This window comes from Xenopus tropicalis, chromosome 1, assembly GCF_000004195.4.
Source record: "Xenopus tropicalis strain Nigerian chromosome 1, UCB_Xtro_10.0, whole genome shotgun sequence".
Lineage (NCBI taxonomy): Eukaryota > Metazoa > Chordata > Amphibia > Anura > Pipidae > Xenopus > Xenopus tropicalis.
Window position 1 is genome coordinate 16,500,015 of NC_030677.2, and position 24,862 is coordinate 16,524,876.

At 49.1% G+C, this 24,862-nt stretch overlaps 2 protein-coding genes across 2 annotated transcripts; one reads left to right on the forward strand and one right to left on the reverse strand.

Moving 5' to 3' along the window:
• The first annotated feature begins 1,032 nt into the window (after positions 1 to 1,032).
• Positions 1,033 to 6,609, forward strand: LOC116406512. Its single transcript, XM_031895281.1, has 4 exons — positions 1,033 to 1,189; positions 2,222 to 3,074; positions 3,822 to 4,002; positions 5,999 to 6,609. The coding sequence occupies exons 1-4, from the start codon at positions 1,111 to 1,113 to the stop codon at positions 6,200 to 6,202; spliced, it is 1,317 nt and encodes a 438-aa protein (XP_031751141.1). The 5' UTR covers positions 1,033 to 1,110; the 3' UTR covers positions 6,203 to 6,609.
• A 3,515-nt stretch (positions 6,610 to 10,124) lies between these two features.
• Positions 10,125 to 12,371, reverse strand: mid1l2 (E3 ubiquitin-protein ligase Midline-1-like). Its single transcript, XM_018094943.2, has one exon. It carries the CDS (start codon positions 12,223 to 12,225, stop codon positions 10,486 to 10,488), a length of 1,740 nt encoding a protein of 579 aa, XP_017950432.2. The 5' UTR covers positions 12,226 to 12,371; the 3' UTR covers positions 10,125 to 10,485.
• Between the last annotated feature and the right edge of the window lie 12,491 nt (positions 12,372 to 24,862).

Genomic DNA, 24,862 nt, shown 5'->3' on the forward strand with positions numbered 1-24,862 from the left:
CCTGGGTACTGTGTGTGGTACCTGGGTATCGTGTGTGGTACCTGGGTATTGTGTGTGGTACCTGGGTATCGTGTGTGGTGCCTGGGTATTGTGTGTTGTACACAAGCTGTGTGGGGCCAAACCTGGGAGGAATAAAACCTGGGAGTCACAGATGGGGCTTTGGGGATACTCTGTACTGGGCTGCAGGGGCCCCACCGGTCAGAAAGATCTGCTTCCCAATCAGATCCCCCCATACAATCAGATCTCCCATACAATCAGATCCCCCCATACAATCAGACCCCCCCATACAATCAGATCCCCCCATACAATCAGATCTCCCCATACAATCAGATCCCCCCCATACAATCAGATCCCCCCCATACAATCAGATCCCCCCATACAATCAGATCCCCCCATACAATCAGATCCCCCCCATACAATCAGATCCCCCCCATACAATCTGATCTCCCCATACAATCAGATCCCCCCATACAATCAGATCTCCCCCATACAATCAGATCCCCCCATACAATCAGATCCCCCCCCATACAATCAGATCCCCCCCATACAATCAGATCTCCCCATACAATCAGATCCCCCCATACAATCAGATCTCCCCATACAATCAGATCCCCCCATACAATCAGATCCCCCCATGTATGGCCATACTGCAGGCCCCAAAGGAACATATTTATACACATGTACATCAGATATTATTTTGTGTGTTGGTAGCGATGTGGCTGGGGCCCAGCGAGATCTGAATAACCTGCATAGAGATATAACTGCCCCAGAGTAATGCGAATATAGAGTAAAGGCCCCAGATCTGTGTGCAGCGAAGCCCATAGGAGCCCAGGCATCTGCCCATGACTCTCCTGTTGTGTCTCAGCGCCTCTAACCTGCCCTTGTGTCTCCCTGTAGGGGAAGGGCCTGTTTGCCACTCGGGCCATACGGAAAGGGAAATAGAAGCAGTTTCAGGGTATATGGGGGGGGTGATTGAAAGCCATTCACTTCCACTGTCTGTATGTTAATCTTTAAATGTTATGGGGCAATAAACTTACAGTAAGTCTCAAGTTCACATATAAAAGGTAAAGAAAGTGGCACAGTGTGTGTGTGTGTGAACTGAAACTGGAGATGGAGCAGCGCTTAACAACCTCATCACAGGCTAAACCCAAGGAGGCCAATCAGGGAGAGCAGCAAGATGATGTCTCAGGTTAGATACTCTGAATCAAGTCATCAGATCCTATCTGATCCCCCCCCATTGTAAGCAGCAGTCCTGCCCTGCTTTATGGCTGAGATTCTAGCTATCTGTATAACAGAGCATTCTGTCACAGTGGCACAGATCCTATCTGATCCCCCCCCCCCCCCCCCCCATTGTAAGCAGCAGTCCTGCCCTGCTTTATGGCTGAGATTCTAGCTATCTGTATAACAGAGCATTCTGTCACAGTGGCACAGATCCTATCTGATCCCCCCCATTGTAAGCAGCAGTCCTGCCCTGCTTTATGGCTGAGATTCTAGCTATCTGTATAACAGAGCATTCTGTCACAGTGGCACAGATCCTATCTGATCCCCCCATTGTAAGCAGCAGTCCTGCCCTGCTTTATGGCTGAGATTCTAGCTATCTGTATAACAGAGCATTCTGTCACAGTGGCACAGATCCTATCTGATCCCCCCCATTGTAAGCAGCAGTCCTGCCCTGCTTTATGGCTGAGATTCTAGCTATATGTATAACAGAGCATTCTGTCACAGTGGCACAGATCCTATCTGATCCCCATTGTAAGCAGCAGTCCTGCCCTGCTTTATGGCTGAGATTCTAGCTATCTGTATAACAGAGCATTCTGTCACAGTGGCACAGATCCTATCTGATCCCCCCATTGTAAGCAGCAGTCCTGCCCTGCTTTATGGCTGAGATTCTAGCTATCTGTATAACAGAGCATTCTGTCACAGTGGCACAGATCCTATCTGATCCCCCCATTGTAAGCAGCAGTCCTGCCCTGCTTTATGGCTGAGATTCTAGCTATCTGTATAACAGAGCATTCTGTCACAGTGGCACAGATCCTATCTGATCCCCCCATTGTAAGCAGCAGTCCTGCCCTGCTTTATGGAGAATGTAACCAGTTTACCTGCTACCGCAACTGATCCAGTAATATATAATATAAGTAATTATATAAGTATGAAAGGGCAGGCTGCTGTAGGTGGGGTAATTAATTAATGTACAGCTAATCATGTTTGTTTTGAATTTTAGGAATCGTTTTGTTTACAGTCTCTGATGATGGCACCGTCAGAATTGGGAGACCGCCAAAAAACTATTTGGATTCCTACTATGACCGAGCCATTACTGCAGGAAAGCTCAGCCATGCCGACCATGTTGCCTTTCACCCAGGCGGGGATATGTACGTCATCTCGGGTTCCAATCTCTACCAGGGGTCTATGCCATCTGAGCAGGGCAAAAGCTGGATATCCCCAGACAGACAAGTAGGGAAAGGCGAATGGGATCAATATAAATTTCTGTTGTTCCACCCAAACGGGGATCTATATGCAGTCACAAAGAGCGGCCATTTATACAAGGGCCCGGCGCCAAATAATGAAAATATCTCCTGGGGTTACGAACAAGCTACAAAGATTGGCGATCGCATATGGAACGATTTTTCTGCTTATTTTTTCGATCCAGAGGGAATGTTGTATGTGGTGACTCCCTCGGGCGACCTTCGCAAAAGAAGCCCTCCAACCAGCGCGTCTGATGATTGGCTTGGCACAAGTTCAATAGTCGGCCAGGGAAGCTGGAAAGATTATACCCATTTTATACGTTTTACCCCCGATGGGTACCTATGGTGCGTAGAGAATAGTAACGGATACATTTACAGAGGGCTGCCTCCGGCCAACAGAGGGAGTCGATATGTGGATAAGGCTGAAAAGTTGGGGTGCCACTATCATCAGTTTCACTTCACCAACTTCACAAGGGATAAAACTATTAAGAGTATTTTGGGCTTTGACTTCCTTATTGATTCCGCCAAAACCCTTTCCCAGAGCATCGAGGTGGTGGAGAAGCAAGTCTACAATAACGCAAGGAGCACCACACCATTAAAGTCCACATTCTCGTAAGTACTCGGCAAATAGGTTGATGGAATTGGGCCACTTACCAGCATCACCCTACAGAAGTCCCATAAAGAAATATTATTGGGAACGAGTAACGTTACCCTAAGCTTTCACTCACTTACTCTCTTTCTGTTCTATCCTATTGTCCCCTTCCCTCCGTACTGAAGAGATTGTTTGTTGAGAAGTGCAACCAGCACATTTTGACGCAAGTACAGGTATGAGATCCCTTATCAGGAAACCCGATATCCAGAAAGCTCTGACTTACGGAAAGCCCATCTCCCATAGACTCCATTTTAATCAAATAATTAAGATTGCTCTGTAATAATAAAAAAGAACCTGTAGTTGGTCCCAACTAAGATATAATTACCCCTTATTGGGGCAGAACAGCCCTATTGGGTTTATTTAATGGTTAAATGATTCCCTTTTCTCTGTAATAATAAAACAGTACCTGTACTTGATCCCAACTAAGATATAATTACCCCTTATTGGGGGCAGAACAATCCTATTGGGTTTAATTAATGTTTTATTGATTTTTTAGTAGACTTAAGGTATGGAGATCCAAATTACAGAAAGACCCCTTATCCGAATACCCTTGGTCTCGAGCATTCTGGATAATGGGTCCCATACCGTACCTTTAATGAAAGTGGGTTTATGTGCAACTGACTGCTGGGAAATTGTAGAAATGGCAACTGTGGATGTAAATGAGCCCCAATCAGTTTGATGTGTCTGTGTTTGTATAATGTTGGCAGATTCAATAAAACCATAAAGGAAGTGAGTGAATTTACCCACGAGCATGGATTCACTGTTGCAGTTGGTGCTGAAATGACATTTACAGCCGGGATTCCGTTCATAGGTGACACAGAGACCAAGGTGTCTCTGAACAGAAGCACAACGCACAACTGGAAATTCAGCAGCACCAATGAGAGAGAGGTAGGAGCTTCATACATTGAGCGAAATGCGCTTTGCATCCATTTTTGCTCTTTGCACCCTGCCCCGTTCATATTAAATGAAACCCCAGGGAGGCAGTACTAGGTAATTAATCCTAAAATATATGGGAAAGGGTCTGAACTCAGGGTCTGATAAGGAAGGTAAGTAATAATAAAAAAACGATAATATAGAACCCTAACTGTGTGTGTTGTTTGGTTGCCCGGGTCACTGACACCCAATTTTGCATTTTCCTCATTGCACCTGGTTAATAAATAAGTCTAAAAGCTAAAAGTACCAGCTAAGCATTTACTTACTGCAATTTGAACCCACCCGTGTTAAGAAGTGAGTGCCCCTTGGTATGAATGGAGATATAAAACTTGGTGCGGGAAGCCATAAAGCGAACAAGACATGAAATATATGAGCCATTTATGGTTTTATGCTGCTTCTCCGCCCCATTCCGTGCATTGGGCAAATGTTTATGGATTTATTTCTACTTTGCCTTAGTGAGGGGTAAGTTACATTGTAAGCAAATAGTACAAAGACATCCATGGCACCAGGTTGAATCCTTCAGGTGATTGGCTGATTCTGCCAATACCCCCTCTTGGTCTGCAGACTAGAACATGTATATGGGGGGCCTTGTGGTGGTCCTCAGGAGTCCCACACTGCTCAGACATCCATATTTTGCTTCCGTCCCCCTTCTCTACCCTGCCAATCATATTTTTTTCTATTGCTACAACCCCTTGGATGTTGCTCCCAGTGCCCCCAAAGCAGGTGCTTATTTTTGAATTCCTGACTTGAGTTACATAAAACATTGCATATTGCCAAACAGAACCTCCTGTAGGCTATTAATCCACATAGGGGCTACCAATAGCCAATCACAACCCATATTTGGCACCCCAAGAAATCATTTGCATGTTTGCGGCTCTTTATACATTTGAATGTGACTCAAGGGTACAAAAAGGTTGGGGACCCTGGTATAGAGAATGCCTTTAGTGTGGATGGTTGTAGCAGGGGTGGTCCCCCTACAGGGTCAGACTGGGCTGGGAAAAAACCCGGTGGGCCCCCCAGCAGCCCATACCCAATTCCTGCAGGGTGCTCCCCTGAGCTGCCGGTCTCCCTCCCCCCAACGCACTGAAGGTAAGTTTAATTTACACGTGCCTGGGGGAGGGGGTCGGACGGGTGGGGGGGCACTATGGAACATGGGGAGGAATGTACACTGTTAGAAAAAAGTTTATTTAGTCACAAAATTAATGCATGGATTTGCCCTACGCGTTTTGACCAATAAGTGGGCATTACAAAGTTAAAATCAGGCAGGGTGGTGGGAGCACCTGTGGGGGGTGGGGTGTGAAGGCCACGGTGGGGGCCCATTGGGGGGTGCAGGGGCCCCTGAGGCAGTAACCCCAGTGGGACCCGCACCCCCTCCAGTCTGACCCCCGGTGTCAGTTAAGGGTAGCGGATTGCCCTATGAAGCGGATAAAAGCTAGGGAGGAGTTGCCCTTGGCCTCTTTGGCTGATTTTTGGAGATAATCCATGAAGCAAAGACCTGAGGAAACCTGCCTTATGGGAACATATACATTTCGACTATTCCAACTAGTAATAGGGGAGATTCTGCAGAGCTTGTCTTAGAGGGTGCGAGTCAAAGATAGTCCATCTAGCTGAGCAGCTTCTGCCCCAATGAGGAGTTAGCGAGGCCGCCATTCCAATGGACACTCCATCAGTTTAGTACTACAGTCACATGATCAGGGCTAGCGAAAATCCTTCTGAACCATTGTCATGGCACCCATTAGTGTGTGGCACCAAGAGCAGGACACACCTAGAGCACCCCTAGATCAGGAGGGCCCCTGTGTAAGGAGAGTATTCGTAATTTTCAGGGTGCAACCATGTCCCTGTGATACCTTGTACTGCTATTGTATAACATATGTGTGGGCAACGTAGTAACTACTATGTGGCTACTAATCCTAGTTGCTCCACCTTAGATTTCTTATCTGATTTTCTACAGGTTTCCTTCTCTGCAGCTACAGAGGTGGAGGTAGAAGGAGGCAAAGCTGTGCGCCTGGAGGCAACGATCAGAAAGGCAGAAATCAATATCCCCTACCGGGCTACAGTCCGAACCCTCTTTGGCTACGAAGCCACTGTCTCTGGAACCTGGAACGGGGTTTCCCACTTTGATCTGGTGGTCAAGCAAGAAGATGTGACTCCGTAGGTCTGGGGTAGCCTGGGGTAACCTGGGGCAGCCTGGGGCAGCCTGGGGTAACCTGGGGCAGCCTGGGGTAGCCTGGGGCAGCCTGCAGGGGCAGGTACTTTATATAAATAGCTCATACTGACTCAATATATGAAATCCGCTCTCCTATAATTACTGGCAGTATGTAGCAAATAATATACATGGATTTAACCCTGCAGTGATCTGTTTCCTACGTGTCAGAGTTACATCCATAACAATATAATATACAGGTATGGGATCCCTTATCTGGAAACCCGTTATCCAGAAAGTTCCGAATTATGGAAAGGCCGTCTCCCAGACTCTATTATAAGCAAATAATTCTAATTTTTAAAAATGATTTCCTTTATTTCTGTAGTAATAAAATGGTAATTAGACATATTTAATCCTTATTTGAGGCAAACCAATCCTGTTGGGTTTATTCCATATTTAAATGATTTTTAGCAGGTATGGAGATCCAAATTACGGAAAGATGCCGGGGGATGTTGGGTAGGGGGTTCCTCACGGGGAGGGCAGTGAGGGGGTTGGGGAATGCCCTGTCGGGGGATGTTGGGTAGGGGGTTCCTCACAGTGAGGGCAGTGAGGGGGTTGGGGAATGCCCTGCCGGGGGATGTTGGGTAGGGGTTCCTCACGGTGAGGGCAGTGAGGGGGTTGGGGAATGCCCTGCCGGGGGATGTTGGGTAGGGGGTTCCTCACGGTGAGGGCAGTGAGGGGGTTGGGGAATGCCCTGCCGGGGGATGTTGGGTAGGGGGTTCCTTACGGTGAGGGCAGTGAGGGGGTTGGGGAATGCCCTGCCGGGGGATGTTGGGTAGGGGGTTCCTCACGGGGAGGGCAGTGAGGGGGTTGGGGAATGCCCTGCCGGGGGATGTTGGGTAGGGGGTTCCTCACGGGGAGGGCAGTGAGGGGGTTGGGGAATGCCCTGCCGGGGGATGTTGGGTAGGGGGTTCCTCACGGGGAGGGCAGTGAGGGGGTTGGGGAATGCCCTGCCGGGGGATGTTGGGTAGGGGGTTCCTCACGGGGAGGGCAGTGAGGGGGTTGGGGAATGCCCTGCCGGGGGATGTTGGGTAGGGGGTTCCTCACGGTGAGGGCAGTGAGGGGGTTGGGGAATGCCCTGCCGGGGGATGTTGGGTAGGGGGTTCCTCACGGGGAGGGCAGTGAGGGGGTTGGGGAATGCCCTGCCGGGGGATGTTGGGTAGGGGGTTCCTCACGGCGAGGGCAGTGAGGGGGTTGGGGAATGCCCTGCCGGGGGATGTTGGGTAGGGGGTTCCTCACAGTGAGGGCAGTGAGGGGGTTGGGGAATGCCCTGCCGGGGGATGTTGGGTAGGGGGTTCCTCACAGTGAGGGCAGTGAGGGGGTTGGGGAATGCCCTGCCGGGGGATGTTGGGTAGGGGGTTCCTCACGGGGAGGGCAGTGAGGGGGTTGGGGAATGCCCTGCCGGGGGATGTTGGGTAGGGGGTTCCTCACGGGGAGGGCAGTGAGGGGGTTGGGGAATGCCCTGCCGGGGGATGTTGGGTAGGGGGTTCCTCACGGTGAGGGCAGTGAGGTTGGGGAATGCCCTTCCTAGTGATGGGGTAATGGCAGACTCTGTTAGTGCCTATAAGAGGGGCCTGGATGAGTTGTTGAATATCCAAGGCTATTGTGATACTAATACCTACAGTTAGTACTAGTGTTTGTATATATAGTTTATGTATGTGAGTGTATAGATTGGTAGGTGTGGGTTGTGGGTGCTGGGTTTACTTGGATGGGTTGAACTTGATGGCAGAACTCACCTGACACTTTGAATCCACGAATAAACAAATGTTGGAATTATTTCTAGCGATGCACCAAATCAGGGTTGGACTGGGGGGCCCACCTGGGCTGGCCACGCCCCTGAACCCCTAGGGGGCCCCGGCTGCACCCCTAACCCCCCTCTGAGCCTCCCTACCCCCACCCGACATCCTCCCCTGAGCGTGTGTAAATGTAACGCATCGGGGAGGAACACCATTGGGTGCGGGAGCGCTGGAAGTGTCGGGTCCGGCCACATCCAGGATTTGGTTCAGTATTCTCCCAAGATTCTGCCTTTATCAGCAGGATTCGGCCAAATCCATGCTCCTGGCTAAACCAAATAAGACTCCTTAAAATCACGTGACTTTTTGTCACGTTAATGTGTAAGTTGAAACTTTTTATCTTTAACCCTTCTGTACCCTAATATACATATGCAAATTAGGATTCGGATTTACCCAAATATTATACAAAGGATTCGGGTTCGAAAATAGGATTCAGTGCATAAGGAAGGGAATGGGAGGGTTTACAGCAAATAAACATGTTGCAATATATAATTGGCCATTAGGTGGCAGCAAAACAATTTCTATGCATATAAGCTATAAAACATAATACAATAACTAACTGCTGGGGCAGTACTCTCCCCGCCTGGGATCTCTAGATTCCACCTTATTAGGTTCCCTTGGATATCAATAGCAATCTCTTACTTCAGGTACCTGTAACCCTTTATGGCACACAGCCTTAGAACAGGATCACACTCTCTTTTCTTGGAGATATACCTGTACTTGGAATCCAGTAGCCTGGTCCCCCATGCATGAAAGATACTGGGAATTGGAATTGACAGCGCAGTGTCTCCACCTAGTGGCCACTGAGGGACACCTCAGGGAAATTCCACCAAGAAAATAAATCACACACACAGGTTTGCAGAAGCAAAGATTAACTTTATATAAAGATAAGTGAAGCATGAACAGTATTTGTTACAAGCAGAAATCCTGCCCCGGGGAACCCATGTGGCCTATCAACCCCTGGCACTTTCTCTAACCGGTCCCCCACTCCCCCACTCCCCTCCAGATGGACAAAACAGATTTGCTCAGTTCAGTCTCTGGCAAAGTCCCTTCCCCAGAGCTCTTTAGTTGCCCCAGGTAGCGCTACCTCCCCCAAAGTACCTCTCCTTTTGGAATAGGCAGTTGCACCCACGTAGCAGGCACTCGAGAAACACCTGGACTCACACTGGGGACAAACTCACCCACACACTGGGGACAAACTCACCCACACACTGGGGACAAACTCACCCACACACTGGGGACTCACCCACCCACACACTGGGGACTCACCCACCCACACACTGGGGACTCACCCACCCACACACTGGGGACTCACCCACCCACACACTGGGGACTCACCCACACACTGGGGACAAACTCACCCACACACTGGGGACAAACTCACCCACACACTGGGGACTCACCCACCCACACACTGGGGACTCACCCACCCACACACTGGGGACTCACCCACCCACACACTGGGGACTCACCCACCCACACACTGGGGACTCACCCACCCACACACTGGGGACTCACCCACCCACACACTGGGGACTCACCCACCCACACACTGGGGACTCACCCACCCACACACTGGGGACTCACCCACCCACACACTGGGGACAAACTCACCCACACACTGGGGACAAACTCACCCACACACTGGGGACAAACTCACCCACACACTGGGGACAAACTCACCCACACACTGGGGACAAACTCACCCACACACTGGGGACAAACTCACCCACACACTGGGACAAACTCACCCACACACTGGGGACAAACTCACCCACACACTGGGGACAAACTCACCCACACACTGGGGACAAAACTCACCCACACACTGGGGACAAACTCACCCACACACTGGGGACAAACTCACCCACACACTGGGGACAAACTCACCCACACACTGGGGACTCACCCACACACTGGGGACTCACCCACACACACACTGGGGACTCACCCACACACTGGGGACTCACCCACACACACTGGGACTCACCCACCCCACCACACTGGGGACTCACCCACCCACACACTGGGGACTCACCCACCCACACACTGGGGACAAACTCACCCACACACTGGGGACAAACTCACCCACACACTGGGGACAAACTCACCCACACACTGGGGACAAACTCACCCACACACTGGGGACTCACACACAAGTAATTGCATAATCACGAGTTAATCTAATTATTATTATTAGAATTCATTATTATTAATTTATTTATATTAATTTACTTGCTCCAGGTTTGGTAATGTACAGCAACCAATCTGCTTTCAGACAGGAGGCAAATAAATGCTTCCTGCGGATTGGTTGCTATGGGTTACCAGGGTTGAGCAATATTCACACCTCCTATTAGTACATTCCAGTCTTATACATCCATCATCACCATCATTTTACTGTGACTGCTTCATACAGACATATCGGGCACTTGGGCAGTTTCCCTACTCATTGATAGTCAGGGAAGACTCCCATACCCAGAATGCAGCATGCAGCGGCTCAGTGAAGGTGGCAGTCACAGTGTGCAAGTGCCTGATTGGCTCACTCAGCTCATAAAAGGACAGGCGGCCGCCATCATAGTCCAAAGAGACCCTGATTTTATTAGAGGTAGGGCTGTAAGGTAATTTCTTCCTCTGTCCATCATGTATCACCGAGTATCTACTGCCCCATCTGAACAAACCCACTGACTTCTTGTTGCGCCCAATGTTGGACTCATGGCCGTACCGCTGCATGCTGGGATATGCTACCCCTATTATACAGTACCCTCTGAACTGGGAATCTTTCCCACACTCCACATCCCAGTAGTGCCGCCCTGAGGAGAAGCTTTGGATACTGAGAGCCTGGGGGTAATCCTGAAACCTCTCACATGTGGGGAAGTGATCCGCGAATGTATGATACCAACGTACACCTTTATCTATAAAACGCAAACGATTATTCATTGTATTTATGTCAATAGACATGTCTGTGGCCTTCAGCCCATACAGTGGGTCACTTTCCGCCTGTGGGGCCAAGCTCCCGGGGGTGTCACAGAGATGCCCGGGGCCGTTACTCTCTGCAGGGGGCAGGGGTACTGGGGCACTCAGCTCTGCACCTTCTGCCTCGGGGTTTGTATCTTGCCCCGTGTGCCTAATGGCTGCCTTCATGCTCCTCACAATCCCAGCTAAGCCTGTCAGTAACTTCTCTGAGATCAGATCCTCATCCAAATCCCATATTGTAGGGTCCTTGTTACCCCCGCTCCCCCTTCCCTCAGTCTCTGCCTCCCAAGCATCACAGAAGGCGTCTCCGTCCAGCTCTGCCCCCTGTAGGACAGTGAGGGGATCGGCCATGTTGCACAGCTCCTCAGTGTCATGGATCTCCCTGGACAGCTCTTCCTTATTTATTTCCAGCTGTTGGATCAGGTCAGAGAAACAGAGTAAGAGACTGTCTCTTTGCCTGGAGATCTCACTCAGGACTCTCTCCTCCAGGGCTTCCAGCTGTTCCCTGATGCCTCTGAACAGGGCAGTAACTCGCTCCGTCTCATTGGCTGCTTTCTCTTCCATTTCCCTCCTGCGCTCCTGCAGCCTCTGGGAATCTCTCTCAGCCCTCTCTCTCTTTAGGATCAGTCTCTCTAGAGCGTTTCTCAGTTTCCCTTTCTTCCTCTCTGAAGCCTCACTGAGCAGCGCCACCTTGTGTCCAATATGGTGCCCCACTATATGGCAAGAGACACAGATACAGGCATTATCCTCCATACAGTAATACTCCAGGAGCCTCTTGTGAGCAGAGCACTTTCTGTTGGGCAGAGAGTCGGAGGGTTGGCATAAGATGTGCTCCGCTGACTTGCTGTGCACGCGCACGTGGTTATCACACAGGGAGGCCTCGCAGTGCAGGCAGGATTTAGTCGCAGCTACAGGGGACTGGATGCAGTAAGTGCAGTAGATCCCTGGCGCCCCCTGCTGTTCTGACTGAGCAGGAAGGAATCGCTCCGCTATGTTACCCAGGGTTCTGTTGCGCTGCAGGGCAGGACGTTGCTGGAACTCAGCTCTGCATTCAGGGCAGGAATAACCCCCAGATCCCTCCTGGGTATCCAGCAGCCCCCCAATACAGCCCCGGCAGTAGTTATGGCCGCAGGGCAGCATTACCGGGTCCGTATAGATATTCAGGCAGATGGAGCAGCTCAGCTCATCTCTCAGATCAGCAGCCGCCATCGCTGGGTGTCGGAACAGGAAACTTACAGATCTTTGTTGGTTACTGAACTCACAGACACGCAGGGGGGGTTGGGCAAAGCGAGGAAAGTTCAACTGGGATTCAGCCTTGTAACCCAATCAGTTCCAGTTTAGAAGCCACAGAATGTGCCTCTACAAAAAACAAAAAAAATGTCCAATTAGAAAAAAATGATTCAGCATATATATATATACATAGGCAGAGGCGTAAATAAACAAAGCTGGGTCCTCCAGCAACAAATATTGGAGGGGCCCCAATGATCACAGCATAGGGATTCCCCTGTACTAAGCACAATTCAGCAGGAACAGCCCCCTAAGTTTGCTCATAGCCTGTACAGAGAGATACCATAAAACTATGGCACATAGGGATTCCCCTGTACTAAGCACAATTCAGCAGGAACAGCCCCCTAAGTTTGCTCATAGCCTGTACAGAGAGATACCATAAAGCTATGGCACATAGGGATTCCCCTGTACTAAGCACAATTCAGCAGGAACAGCCCCCTAAGTTTGCTCATAGCCTGTATTCAAGGGACTAGTTGTGAGTCTTTGCTACCTTTTTGCACAGTCCATGCTGCATTCTGCAAAGAAAATGGCTCTAATGTATCTCAGGGGCCCGGAGACTTAGCCCAGTGTAACTTTCAGTTATGCAGCAAGACTGGCTCATCCGGTTGGGTGGAACGGCGAGGCTCTCGATTGGTTAAATTTTAACATTTTGTTTATAACTGATTGCCTTCTGTTAAGAGGGGCAGTAGGGGACACAAGGGTAGGGGGGCTGGTTCACAGCTTGTACAAACCAACAGATTTGCCGCGTTAGGTGAAGATGCTGGGGAAGACAGCTCTGAGCTAGCATGTATGGAGCGGGCTGACTCTCAGAGCACCCTGGGAGCCGGCACCTCTAATACAGGTGGGGGGAGTAGTGCTAGGAAGGGAAGGCAGGCTATAGTTGTAGGGGATTCAATTATTAGAAAGGTGGATAGGGTAATTTGTCGCAAAGACCCTACATGCCGAACTGTGTGTTGCTTGCCTGGTGCTAGGGTTCGGCATGTGGTGGAACGAGTGGACAGATTGTTGGGAGGGGCTGGGGAAGACCCGGCGGTTTTGGTACACATAGGTACCAATGACAAAGTTAGAGGAGGGGGGGAAGTCCTCAAGAACGATTTTAAAAAGCTAGGTGCGAAGTTGAGGGCGAGGACTTCCAAGGTAATTTTCTCAGAGATATTACCTGTGCCACGAGCAACATTAAGAAGGCAGCGGGAGCTTAGGGAGATTAATGCGTGGCTGAGAGATTGGTGTAGGGAGGAGGGCTTTGGGTTTCTCCAGAACTGGGCTGATTTCTCAGTCGGCTACAAGCTCTTTGCCAGGGATGGGCTGCACCTCAATGATGATGGGGCAGCTGCTTTGGGGGAAAAGATGGCTAGCGGTTTGGAGGAGATTTTAAACTAGGAGTGGGGGGGGAGGGTGCAGAGGGAAATTCTGTGGTAGACAGGATAGATGAGGTAGTGGGCATAGTAAGGGAAAATGGGGGAGGAGACTTGCTTCGGGATACTGATAATGGCAGGGAGGCCCATAAGTTGTTTACACGTCATTCTCACACCGGAACCAGTATTAAATGTATGTTTACCAATGCAAAGAGTCTGACTGGTAAAATGGGAGAGCTGGAGGTACTGGCGTTGGAGCGGAAATATGATGTGATTGGAGTTGCTGAAACTTGGTTGAATGAGTCTCATGACTGGGCTGTTAATATTGGGGGGTATACATTGTTTCGGAGGGACAGGGGCAATAGAAAAGGAGGAGGAGTGTGTCTGCTCATTAAGCAGGAATTAAAAGCAAATATTAAGGAGGAAATGATGGGGTTAACAGAGGGAGCTGAATCCTTATGGGTTGAGCTTCTCACAGATAGTAAGGAATCTACCAAACTAATTGTAGGGGTATGCTATAGACCCCCTAATGTAAGCGAAGAGGAGGAGGCCCAGCTCCTGTTGCAAATAGAAAAGGCTGCTAGTTTGGGGCAAGTGATAATAATGGGGGATTTTAATTACCCTGAAATTGACTGGGGCAATAGTACTGCCAGGACAGTAACTGGGAACAAGTTTATAAACTTGCTGCACGACAACTTTATGTCACAGGTTGTTGAGGAGCCAACCAGGAACCATGCTATACTAGATCTAGTGATCTCTAATGACCCAGAACGTATAGCAAATGTGCAAGTGGTTGAACCCCTGGGTAATAGTGACCATAATGTTATTTCATTTGATGTTTGGTGCAGGAAACAAATTTACACGGGGGCAACAAAGACAATGAATTTTAGGAAGGCAAATTTTAGCTCCTTAAGGGCAGCGCTTCAGGGCATAGATTGGGGCATTATGTTTTCTGATAAAAACACAGAGCAGAAATGGTTGTCATTTAAAATGATATTAAATCATTACTGTTCTCAATTCATTCCATTAATAAGAAAAAGTAGAAGTGTTAAGAATCACCCCATGTGGCTTAACTCTGAGGTAAAGAAGTTAATAGGGAAAAAAAGGAAAGCTATTAAGAAATATAAGTCAGAGGGGACAGTAGCTGCGTTTAATGATTATAAACACTATAACAAGTGTTGTAAAACAGATAGAAAATGAGGAGCGCATCGCGGCTGAGGCCAAGACTAACCCCAAAAAGTTTTTTAAGTATATTAATAGTAAAAAGATGCAGGTTGAGGGTGTGGCCCCATTGAGTTATAATAACAATATGGTTACAGCGGATACAGAAAAGGCAGATGTACTTAACCAGTTCTTTTCTTCTGTGTATACAGTAGGGGGAGCCAGTGGGCCAAGTCCCACCCAATAGCTGCACTGTTGCCTCAGCTCCAACTACACAGTGGTTGGCACAGGATATGGTGCTTAAAGGGTTACACACGATAAATGTAAACAAGGCACCTGGGCCAGATGGAATACACCCTCGGGTACTGAGAGAGCTAGGGGCAGAATTGCAGTGGCCCTTGTTTCTGATATTCTCAGACTCTCTTTCATCAGGTATGGTACCTAGTGATTGGAAGAAGGCGAATGTCACTCCTATATTTAAAAAGGGAGTAAGATATCAGCCTGGCAATTATAGGCCTGTAAGTTTGACATCCGTGGTGGGCAAGTTATTTGAAGGCTTGTTAAGGGATCACATTCAAAATTATGTAGTGGAGAATGCCATTATGAGCAGTAATCAGCATGGCTTTATGAAGGACAGGTCATGTCAGACCAATTTAATTGCTTTTTATGATGAGGTAAGTAAGAAGCTGGACAGTGGGGATGCAGTAGATATAATCTATTTGGATTTTGCCAAAGCATTTGATACCGTTCCCCACAAACGACTGCTTTCTAAGCTAAGGTCTATTGGTCTTAGTGAAGCCGTTTGCACATGGATAGAAAACTGGCTACAGGATCGGGTACAGAGGGTGGTTGTTAATGGCACATTCTCTACTTGGAATAAGGTCCTCAGTGGGGTCCCTCAGGGTTCTGTACTGGGTCCACTTTTGTTTAACTTGTTCATAAATGACTTAGGGGAGGGTATTATGAGTAATGTATCAGTGTTTGCAGATGACACAAAACTCTGCAGGCCAGTCAGTTCTATCCAGGATGTGACATCCCTGCAGCAGGATCTTGACCAACTGGCAATCTGGGCAGCTAAGTGGCAGATGAGATTTAATGTGGATAAATGTAAGGTCATGCACCTGGGATGTAAAAATATGCAAGCCCCGTATACCCTTAATGGGACTGCACTAGGCAAATCCATAATGGAAAAGGAGCTTGGAGTCCTTGTAGATAATAAACTTGGCTGTAGCAAGCAATGCCAGGCAGCAGCTGCAAGGGCAAACAAGGTTTTGAGCTGTATTAAAAGGGGAATAGATTCACGGGAGGAGGGGGTTATTCTTCCCCTTTACAGAGCGCTGGTAAGGCCCCATCTAGAATATGCTGTTCAGTTTTGGTCTCCAGTGCTCAAACGGGACATTACTGAGTTAGAGAGGGTCCAGAGAAGGGCAACTAAGCTGGTAAAGGGGATGGAAAGTCTCAGTTATGAAGAAAGACTGGCCAAGTTGGGTCTGTTTACACTGGAGAAGAGGCGCTTAAGAGGTGACATGATAACTATGTATAAATATATAAAGGGATCATATAATAACCTCTCTAATGTTTTATTTACCAGTAGGTCCTTCCAACGGACACGAGGGCACCCACTCCGTTTAGAAGAAGGGAGGTTCCATTTAAATATTCAGAAAGGATTTGTTACAGTGAGAGCTGTGAGGTTCTGGAATTCCCTCCCCGAATCAGTCGTACTGGCTGATACATTATATAGCTTTATATAGGGGCTGGATGGATTCTTAGCAAGTGAGGGAATACAGGGGTATGGGAGATAGCTCTCAGTACAAGTGAGGGAATACAGGGTTATGGGAGATAGCTCTCAGTACAAGTGAGGGAATACAGGGGTAGGGGAGATAGCTCTCAGTACAAGTGAGGGAATACAGGGGTAGGGGAGATAGCTCTCAGTACAAGTGAGGGAATACAGGGTTATGGGAGATAGCTCTCAGTACAAGTGAGGGAATACAGGGGTAGGGGAGATAGCTCTCAGTACAAGTGAGGGAATACAGGGGTAGGGGGGATAGCTCTCAGTGCAAGTGAGGGAATACAGGGGTAGGGGGGATAGCTCTCAGTACAAGTGAGGGAATACAGGGGTAGGGGAGATAGCTCTCAGTACAAGTGAGGGAATACAGGGGTAGGGGAGATAGCTCTCAGTACAAGTGAGGGAATACAGGGGTAGGGGAGATAGCTCTCAGTACAAGTGAGGGGGAGATAGCTTCAGACAAGTGAGGGAATACAGGGGAGGGAGATAAGCTCTCAGTACAAGTGAGGGAATACAGGGGTATGGGAGATAGCTCTCAGTACAAGTGAGGGAATACAGGGGTATGGGAGATAGCTCTCAGTACAAGTGAGGGAATACAGGGTAGGGGGGATAGCTCTCAGTACAAGTGAGGGAATACAGGGGTAGGGGAGATAGCTCTCAGTACAAGTGAGGGAATACAGGGGTAGGGAGATAGCTCTCAGTACAAGTGAGGGAATACAGGGTATGGGAGATAGCTCTCAGTACAAGTGAGGGAATACAGGGGTAGGGGAGATAGCTCTCAGTACAAGTGAGGGAATACAGGGGTAGGGGAGATAGCTCTCAGTACAAGTGAGGGAATACAGGGGTAGGGGAGATAGCTCTCCAGTACAAGTGAGGGAATACAGGGGTAGGGGGATAGCTCTCAGTACAAGTGAGGGAATACAGGGTAGGGGAGATAGCTCTCAGTACAAGTGAGGGAATACAGGGGTAGGGGAGATAGCTCTCAGTACAAGTGAGGGAATACAGGGGTAGGGGGATAGCTCTCAGTACAAGTGAGGGAATACAGGGGTAGGGGAGATAGCTCTCAGTACAAGTGAGGGAATACAGGGGGGGTTATAAGGGATAGGTGGGGATAGCTCTCAGTACAAGTGAGGGAATACAGGGGTAGGGGAGATAGCTCTCAGTACAAGTGAGGGAATACAGGGTTATGGGAGATAGCTCTCAGTACAAGTGAGGGAATACAGGGGTAGGGGAGATAGCTCTCAGTACAAGTGAGGGAATACAGGGGTAGGGGGGATAGCTCTCAGTACAAGTGAGGGAATACAGGGGTAGGGGGGATAGCTCTCAGTACAAGTGAGGGAATACAGGGGTAGGGGAGATAGCTCTCAGTACAAGTGAGGGAATACAGGGGTAGGGGAGATAGCACTCAGTACAAGTGAGGGAATACAGGGGTAGGGGGGATAGCTCTCAGTACAAGTGAGGGAATACAGGGGTATGGGAGATAGCTCTCAGTACAAGTGAGGGAATACAGGGGTAGGGGGATAGCTCTCAGTACAAGTGAGGGAATACAGGGGTAGGGGAGATAGCTCTCAGTACAAGTGAGGGAATACAGGGGTATGGGAGATAGCTCTCAGTACAAGTGAGGGAATACAGGGTTATGGGAGATAGCTCTCAGTACAAGTGAGGGAATACAGGGGTATGGGAGATAGCTCTCAGTACAAGTGAGGGAATACAGGGGTAGGGGAGATAGCTCTCAGTACAAGTGAGGGAATACAGGGGTAGGGGAGATAGCTCTCAGTACAAGTGAGGGAATACAGGGGTAGGGGAGATAGCTCTCAGTACAAGTGAGGGAATACAGGGGTAGGGGGGATAGCTCTCAGTACAAGTTAGGGAATACAGGGGTAAGGGGGATAGCTCTCAGTACAAGTGAGGGAATACAGGGTTATGGGAGATAGCTCTCAGTACAAGTGAGGGAATACAGGGGTAGGGGAGATAGCTCTCAGTACAAGTGAGGGAATACAGGGGTAGGGGAGATAGCACTCAGTACAAGTGAGGGAATACAGGGGTAGGGGGGATAGCTCTCAGTACAAGTGAGGGAATACAGGGGTAGGGGGGATAGCTCTCAGTACAAGTGAGGGAATACAGGGGTAGGGGAGATAGCTCTCAGTACAAGTGAGGGAATACAGGGGTAGGGGGGATAGCTCTCAGTACAAGTGAGGGAATACAGGGGTAGGGGGGATAGCTCTCAGTACAAGTGAGGGAATACAGGGGTATGGGAGATAGCTCTCAGTACAAGTGAGGGAATACAGGGGTAGGGGAGATAGCTCTCAGTACAAGTGAGGGAATACAGGGGTAGGGGAGATAGCTCTCAGTACAAGTGAGGGAATACAGGGGTATGAGGGATAGCTCTCAGTACAAGTGAGGGAATACAGGGGTAGGGGGATAGCTCTCAGTACAAGTGAGGGAATACAGGGGTAGGGGGGATAGCTCTCAGTACAAGTGAGGGAACGGGTAGGGGAGCCCAGTACAAGGGAAGGTTATGGGAGATAGCTCTCAGTACAAGTGAGGGAATACAGGGTTATGGGAGATAGCTCTCAGTACAAGTGAGGGAATACAGGGTTATGGGAGATAGCTCTCAGTACAAGTGAGGGAATACAGGGGTATGAGGGATAGCTCTCAGTACAAGTGAGGGAATACAGGGGTAGGGGGATAGCTCTCAGTACAAGTGAGGGAATACAGGGGTAGGGGGGATAGCTCTCAGTACAAGTGAGGGAATACAGGGTTATGGGAGATAGCTCTCAGTACAAGTGAGGGAATACAGGGTTATGGGAGATAGCTCTCAGTACAAGTGAGGGAATACAGGGGTAGGGGAGATAGCTCTCAGTACAAGTGAGGGAATACAGGGGTAGGGGAGATAGCTCTCAGTACAAGTGAGGGAATACAGGGGTAGGGGGGATAGCTCTCAGTACAAGTGAGGGAATACAGGGTTATGGGAGATAGCTCTCAGTACAAGTGAGGGAATACAGGGTTATGGGAGATAGCTCTCAGTACAAGTGAGGGAATACAGGGGTAGGGGAGATAGCTCTCAGTACAAGTGAGGGAATACAGGGGTAGGGGAGATAGCTCTCAGTACAAGTGAGGGAATACAGGGTTATGGGAGATAGCTCTCAGTACAAGTGAGGGAATACAGGGGTAGGGGGGATAGCTCACAGTACAAGTGAGGGAATACAGGGGTAGGGGAGATAGCTCTCAGTACAAGTGAGGGAATACAGGGGTAGGGGGGATAGCTCTCAGTACAAGTGAGGGAATACAGGGGTAGGGGGGATAGCTCTCAGTACAAGTGAGGGAATACAGGGGTAGGGGAGATAGCTCTCAGTACAAGTGAGGGAATACAGGGTTATGGGAGATAGCTCTCAGTACAAGTGAGGGAATACAGGGTTATGGGAGATAGCTCTCAGTACAAGTGAGGGAATACAAGGGTAGGGGAGATAGCTCTCAGTACAAGTGAGGGAATACAGGCGTAGGGGAGATAGCTCTCAGTACAAGTGAGGGAATACAGGGTTATGGGAGATAGCTCTCAGTACAAGTGAGGGAATACAGGGTTATGGGAGATAGCTCTCAGTACAAGTGAGGGAATACAGGGGTAGGGGAGATAGCTCTCAGTACAAGTGAGGGAATACAGGGGTAGGGGAGATAGCTCTCAGTACAAGTGAGGGAATACAGGGGTAGGGGAGATAGCTCTCAGTACAAGTGAGGGAATACAGGGTTATGGGAGATAGCTCTCAGTACAAGTGAGGGAATACAGGGGTAGGGGAGATAGCTCTCAGTACAAGTGAGGGAATACAGGGGTAGGGGAGATAGCTCTCAGTACAAGTGAGGGAATACAGGGGTAGGGGAGATAGCTCTCAGTACAAGTGAGGGAATACAGGGGTAGGGGAGATAGCTCTCAGTACAAGTGAGGGAATACAGGGGTAGGGGGGATAGCTCTCAGTACAAGTGAGGGAATACAGCGGTATGGGAGATAGCTCTCAGTACAAGTGAGGGAATACAGGGTTATGGGAGATAGCTCTCAGTACAAGTGAGGGAATACAGGGTTATGGGAGATAGCTCTCAGTACAAGTGAGGGAATACAAGGTTATGGGAGATAGCTCTCAGTACAAGTGAGGGAATACAGGGGTAGGGGAGATAGCTCTCAGTACAAGTGAGGGAATACAGGGGTATGGGAGATAGCTCTCAGTACAAGTGAGGGAATACAGGGGTAGGGGAGATAGCTCTCAGTACAAGTGAGGGAATACAGGGGTAGGGGGGATAGCTCTCAGTACAAGTGACGGAATACAGGGGTAGGGGAGATAGCTCTCAGTACAAGTGAGGGAATACAGGGGTAGGGGAGATAGCTCTCAGTACAAGTGAGGGAATACAGGGGTAGGGGAGATAGCTCTCAGTACAAGTGAGGGAATACAGGGGTAGGGGAGATAGCTCTCAGTACAAGTGAGGGAATACAGGGGTATGGGGATAGCTCTCAGTACAAGTGAGGGAATACAGGGGTAGGGGAGATAGCTCTCAGTACAAGTGAGGGAATACAGGGGTAGGGGAGATAGCTCTCAGTACAAGTGAGGGAATACAGGGGTAGGGGAGATAGCTCTCAGTACAAGTGAGGGAATACAGGGGTAGGGGGGATAGCTCTCAGTACAAGTGAGGGAATACAGGGTTATGGGAGATAGCTCTCAGTACAAGTGAGGGAATACAGGGGTAGGGGAGATAGCTCTCAGTACAAGTGAGGGAATACAGGGGTAGGGGAGATAGCTCTCAGTACAAGTGAGGGAATACAGGGGTAGGGGAGATAGCTCTCAGTACAAGTGAGGGAATACAGGGGTAGGGGAGATAGCTCTCAGTACAAGTGAGGGAATACAGGGGTAGGGGAGATAGCTCTCAGTACAAGTGAGGGAATACAGGGGTAGGGGGGATAGCTCTCAGTACAAGTGAGGGAATACAGGGGTAGGGGAGATAGCTCTCAGTACAAGTGAGGGAATACAGGGGTAGGGGAGATAGCTCTCAGTACAAGTGAGGGAATACAGGGGTAGGGGGGATAGCTCTCAGTACAAGTGAGGGAATACAGGGGTAGGGGGGATAGCTCTCAGTACAAGTGAGGGAATACAGGGGTAGGGGGGATAGCTCTCAGTACAAGTGAGGGAATACAGGGGTAGGGGAGATAGCTCTCAGTACAAGTGAGGGAATACAGGGGTATGGGAGATAGCTCTCAGTACAAGTGAGGGAATACAGGGGTAGGGGAGATAGCTCTCAGTACAAGTGAGGGAATACAGGGGTAGGGGAGATAGCTCTCAGTACAAGTGAGGGAATACAGGGGTAGGGGAGATAGCTCTCAGTACAAGTGAGGGAATACAGGGGTAGGGGAGATAGCTCTCAGTACAAGTGAGGGAATACAGGGGTAGGGGAGATAGCTCTCAGTACAAGTGAGGGAATACAGGGGTAGGGGAGATAGCTCTCAGTACAAGTGAGGGAATACAGGGGTAGGGGGGATAGCTCTCAGTACAAGTGAGGGAATACAGGGGTAGGGGAGATAGCTCTCAGTACAAGTGAGGGAATACAGGGGTAGGGGGGATAGCTCTCAGTACAAGTGAGGGAATACAGGGGTAGGGGAGATAGCTCTCAGTACAAGTGAGGGAATACAGGGGTAGGGGGGATAGCTCTCAGTACAAGTTGCCCCAGGAACTGGTCCGATTGCCATCTTGGAGTCAGGAAGGAATTTTTTCCCCTCTGGGGCAAATTAGAGAGGCTTCAGATGGGGTTTTTGCCTTCCTCTGGATCAACTAGTAGTTAGGCAGGTTATATATAGGCATTATGGTTGAACTTCATGGACGTATGTCTTTTTTCAACCCAACTTACTATGTTACTATGTTACTATGTTACTATGTTACTCCCCAGTCTGGGTTTAAAATGGTTCTGATTGCAGCATTCACACTGGGACAAATCCTGGCAGTTTGGCAGAACCCTACCATTCACGCAACTCTCTGGGCAATGAAAGGTTAACATTTTTGGTTCACAGGTGATGCCATATTTTAATTAATCTCAGATTTACATATGCAAATTAGGGTTTCATTCGGCCAATCATTTGGGGAGGATTCGCTATGTGGATAAATGTCAGAATTATGGATTTAGTGCAATTTGATCTGTTTGCCGGGAGTCTGCAATCTCAACAAAAGTTCATTTTCAAGTTTAAGTTCCCCTTTAATTCTCATTTTGTTTCAGGCCTTTGTTTCCTCACCCCCTGCCCCATTGCCTGGTTTCTAAGGTACAGGCACCCTGGAAACCAGGCAGAAGTTTAAACACTCCAGGATAAAAATGCATCCACGTCCCATATAGTAGGGTCTGTTACCTCGGAGACCCCATCGCTTACAGTGGAAAGGGAAACTCAAAAATAATTAAAAAACTTTTCAGCAACTGGGACTTCAGGCTCCTCCCTCTTAACCCTGTAAATCAGGGGTCGGGAACCTTTTTGGCTGAGAGAGCCATAAACACCACATGTTTTAAAATGTAATTCAGTGAGAGCCATAAAATGGCCGACGGGAGCTAGGCCGAAGCCGGGGCCTCGATTTGCAGCTGCCTGTGGAGGATGCTGCGGGGCAAGGTAGGGTGGGTGTCAGCTTGAGCTGTTCAATATGGCTTGTTAGTATAACTAGAGGGCTACCTAGCACAGTGCACAGTTGGCTTCTCTTTGTAGCCCCGACAGGGACATATTGGCCACATTTTATTTTCAATTCAAGCGTGAACTGTCACAGGTTTCTGCCCCAATGTCCCCTCAGTTCCCTGGGCCCTGGTTCAAGTGCAACCCGGTAAGGATCCCGGATGCGGAGGAGGGCGTGGCCTGCGCTCTAAGGCTTAGAACACGCCCTCTATGCGTCGAGCGCAGGCCATGCCCCCCCACTATTTTTTTTTATTAAGATTTGGCAGCGAGCCAGATGCAGCCATCAAAAGAGCCACAGGTTCCCTACCCCTGGTGTAAATCCTTAGTAACCAAGTAGGAAGAGGAGGAAACATGGACTGAGCATTGGCAATAATGTGCATTATATAAAGAGTAGTGAGAGTACTGGGTCCCAGTCAGGCACTGGGCTGCACTTAGATATGGCTACAAGGAGAAATAAACCAGACACTGGCAGCTTAGGGCTGGGGGGCTTCTCTGCTGACTGGGGGGCACCATGAGGTTGGTACATCAGGGTGGGGCGAGTATTGGTTTCTGTAGTAGGTAACTGGGCAGCTTCCGGGTTGATGGGGGGATGCCCTGTCCCAGCTGGCCAATCACCGGAGGGTCAAACAAGTCCTCTCCAATCAGTACATCATTGCCCCAGGCTAGTACCAGACTCACACACATCTACAGTCATTCCGAGGGGTAGGTACCCCCCATTCCTATTGGTAGGCAGATAACTCTCTATTCTGGGAGGTAGAGCTCAGTTTGGTAGATATGTTGCGCTGTTCCTATATCAGTGGCTCAGGGGCAACATGTTGCTCCCCAACCCCTTGGATGTTGCTCTCAGTGCCCCCAAACCAGGGAGTTATTTTTGAATTCCTGACTTGGGGGCAAGTTTTGGTTGAATAAAAACAAGATTTCCTACCAAATAAAGCCCCTGTAAGCTGATAGGGTGCATAGAGGCTCCTAATAGCCAATCACAGCCCTTATTTGGCTCCTCCATGAACTTTTATGGTGCTTGTGTTGCTCCCCAAGTCTTTTTACATCTGACTGTGGCTCACTAGTAACAAAGGTTGGGGATCCCTGCTATAGAAGAATAGGTGGCTATTTGTTCCAATGGGCAAACACTCCTTTATTCTGTTAGCCAGAGCCCCTGTGCATGTTGGTAAATACCCCTCTGTTCAACCAGATTGCCCCTGCCAGCAGCACCCAGTGGTACCAACATAAGAGCAGCAGCCAATGGCAAACAGGCACTTAGAAACAGAGCAGGCACGGCCGCCATCAGTGTCCCAGGCCCAGTGGGTTTTGGGTCTTAGGCTAATGGCACACGATGCAGACAAACTGACCCTACATTCAAAAATACTTATGGAGCGGATTTTGCATACTCAAGAAGTTTATTCATAAATAAAAAAATAAATAAATTATAGGTACCCGAGGGCCCCCCAAGACCTGCCCCCCCCCAAAAATCTGTCCCCCCAGGCACAGGCCCTCGGAGGCCTTATTATCCGCCCCTGACTGAGGCACTCTAAATCAAGAGACTGGCAAATCTGGTTTTTCACCTTTGAGTTCCATTTT

Coding starts and splice junctions, on each gene's coding strand:
- LOC116406512 (XM_031895281.1), top strand. CDS start 1,111: ATGGAGCAGCGCTTAACAACCTCATCACAGGCTAAACCCAAGGAGGCC. Junction 1,190..2,221: donor GCAGCAAGATGATGTCTCAG/GTTAGATACTCT, acceptor TTTGAATTTTAG/GAATCGTTTTGTTTACAGTC. Junction 4,003..5,998: donor GCAGCACCAATGAGAGAGAG/GTAGGAGCTTCA, acceptor GATTTTCTACAG/GTTTCCTTCTCTGCAGCTAC.
- mid1l2 (XM_018094943.2), bottom strand. CDS start 12,225: ATGGCGGCTGCTGATCTGAGAGATGAGCTGAGCTGCTCCATCTGCCTG.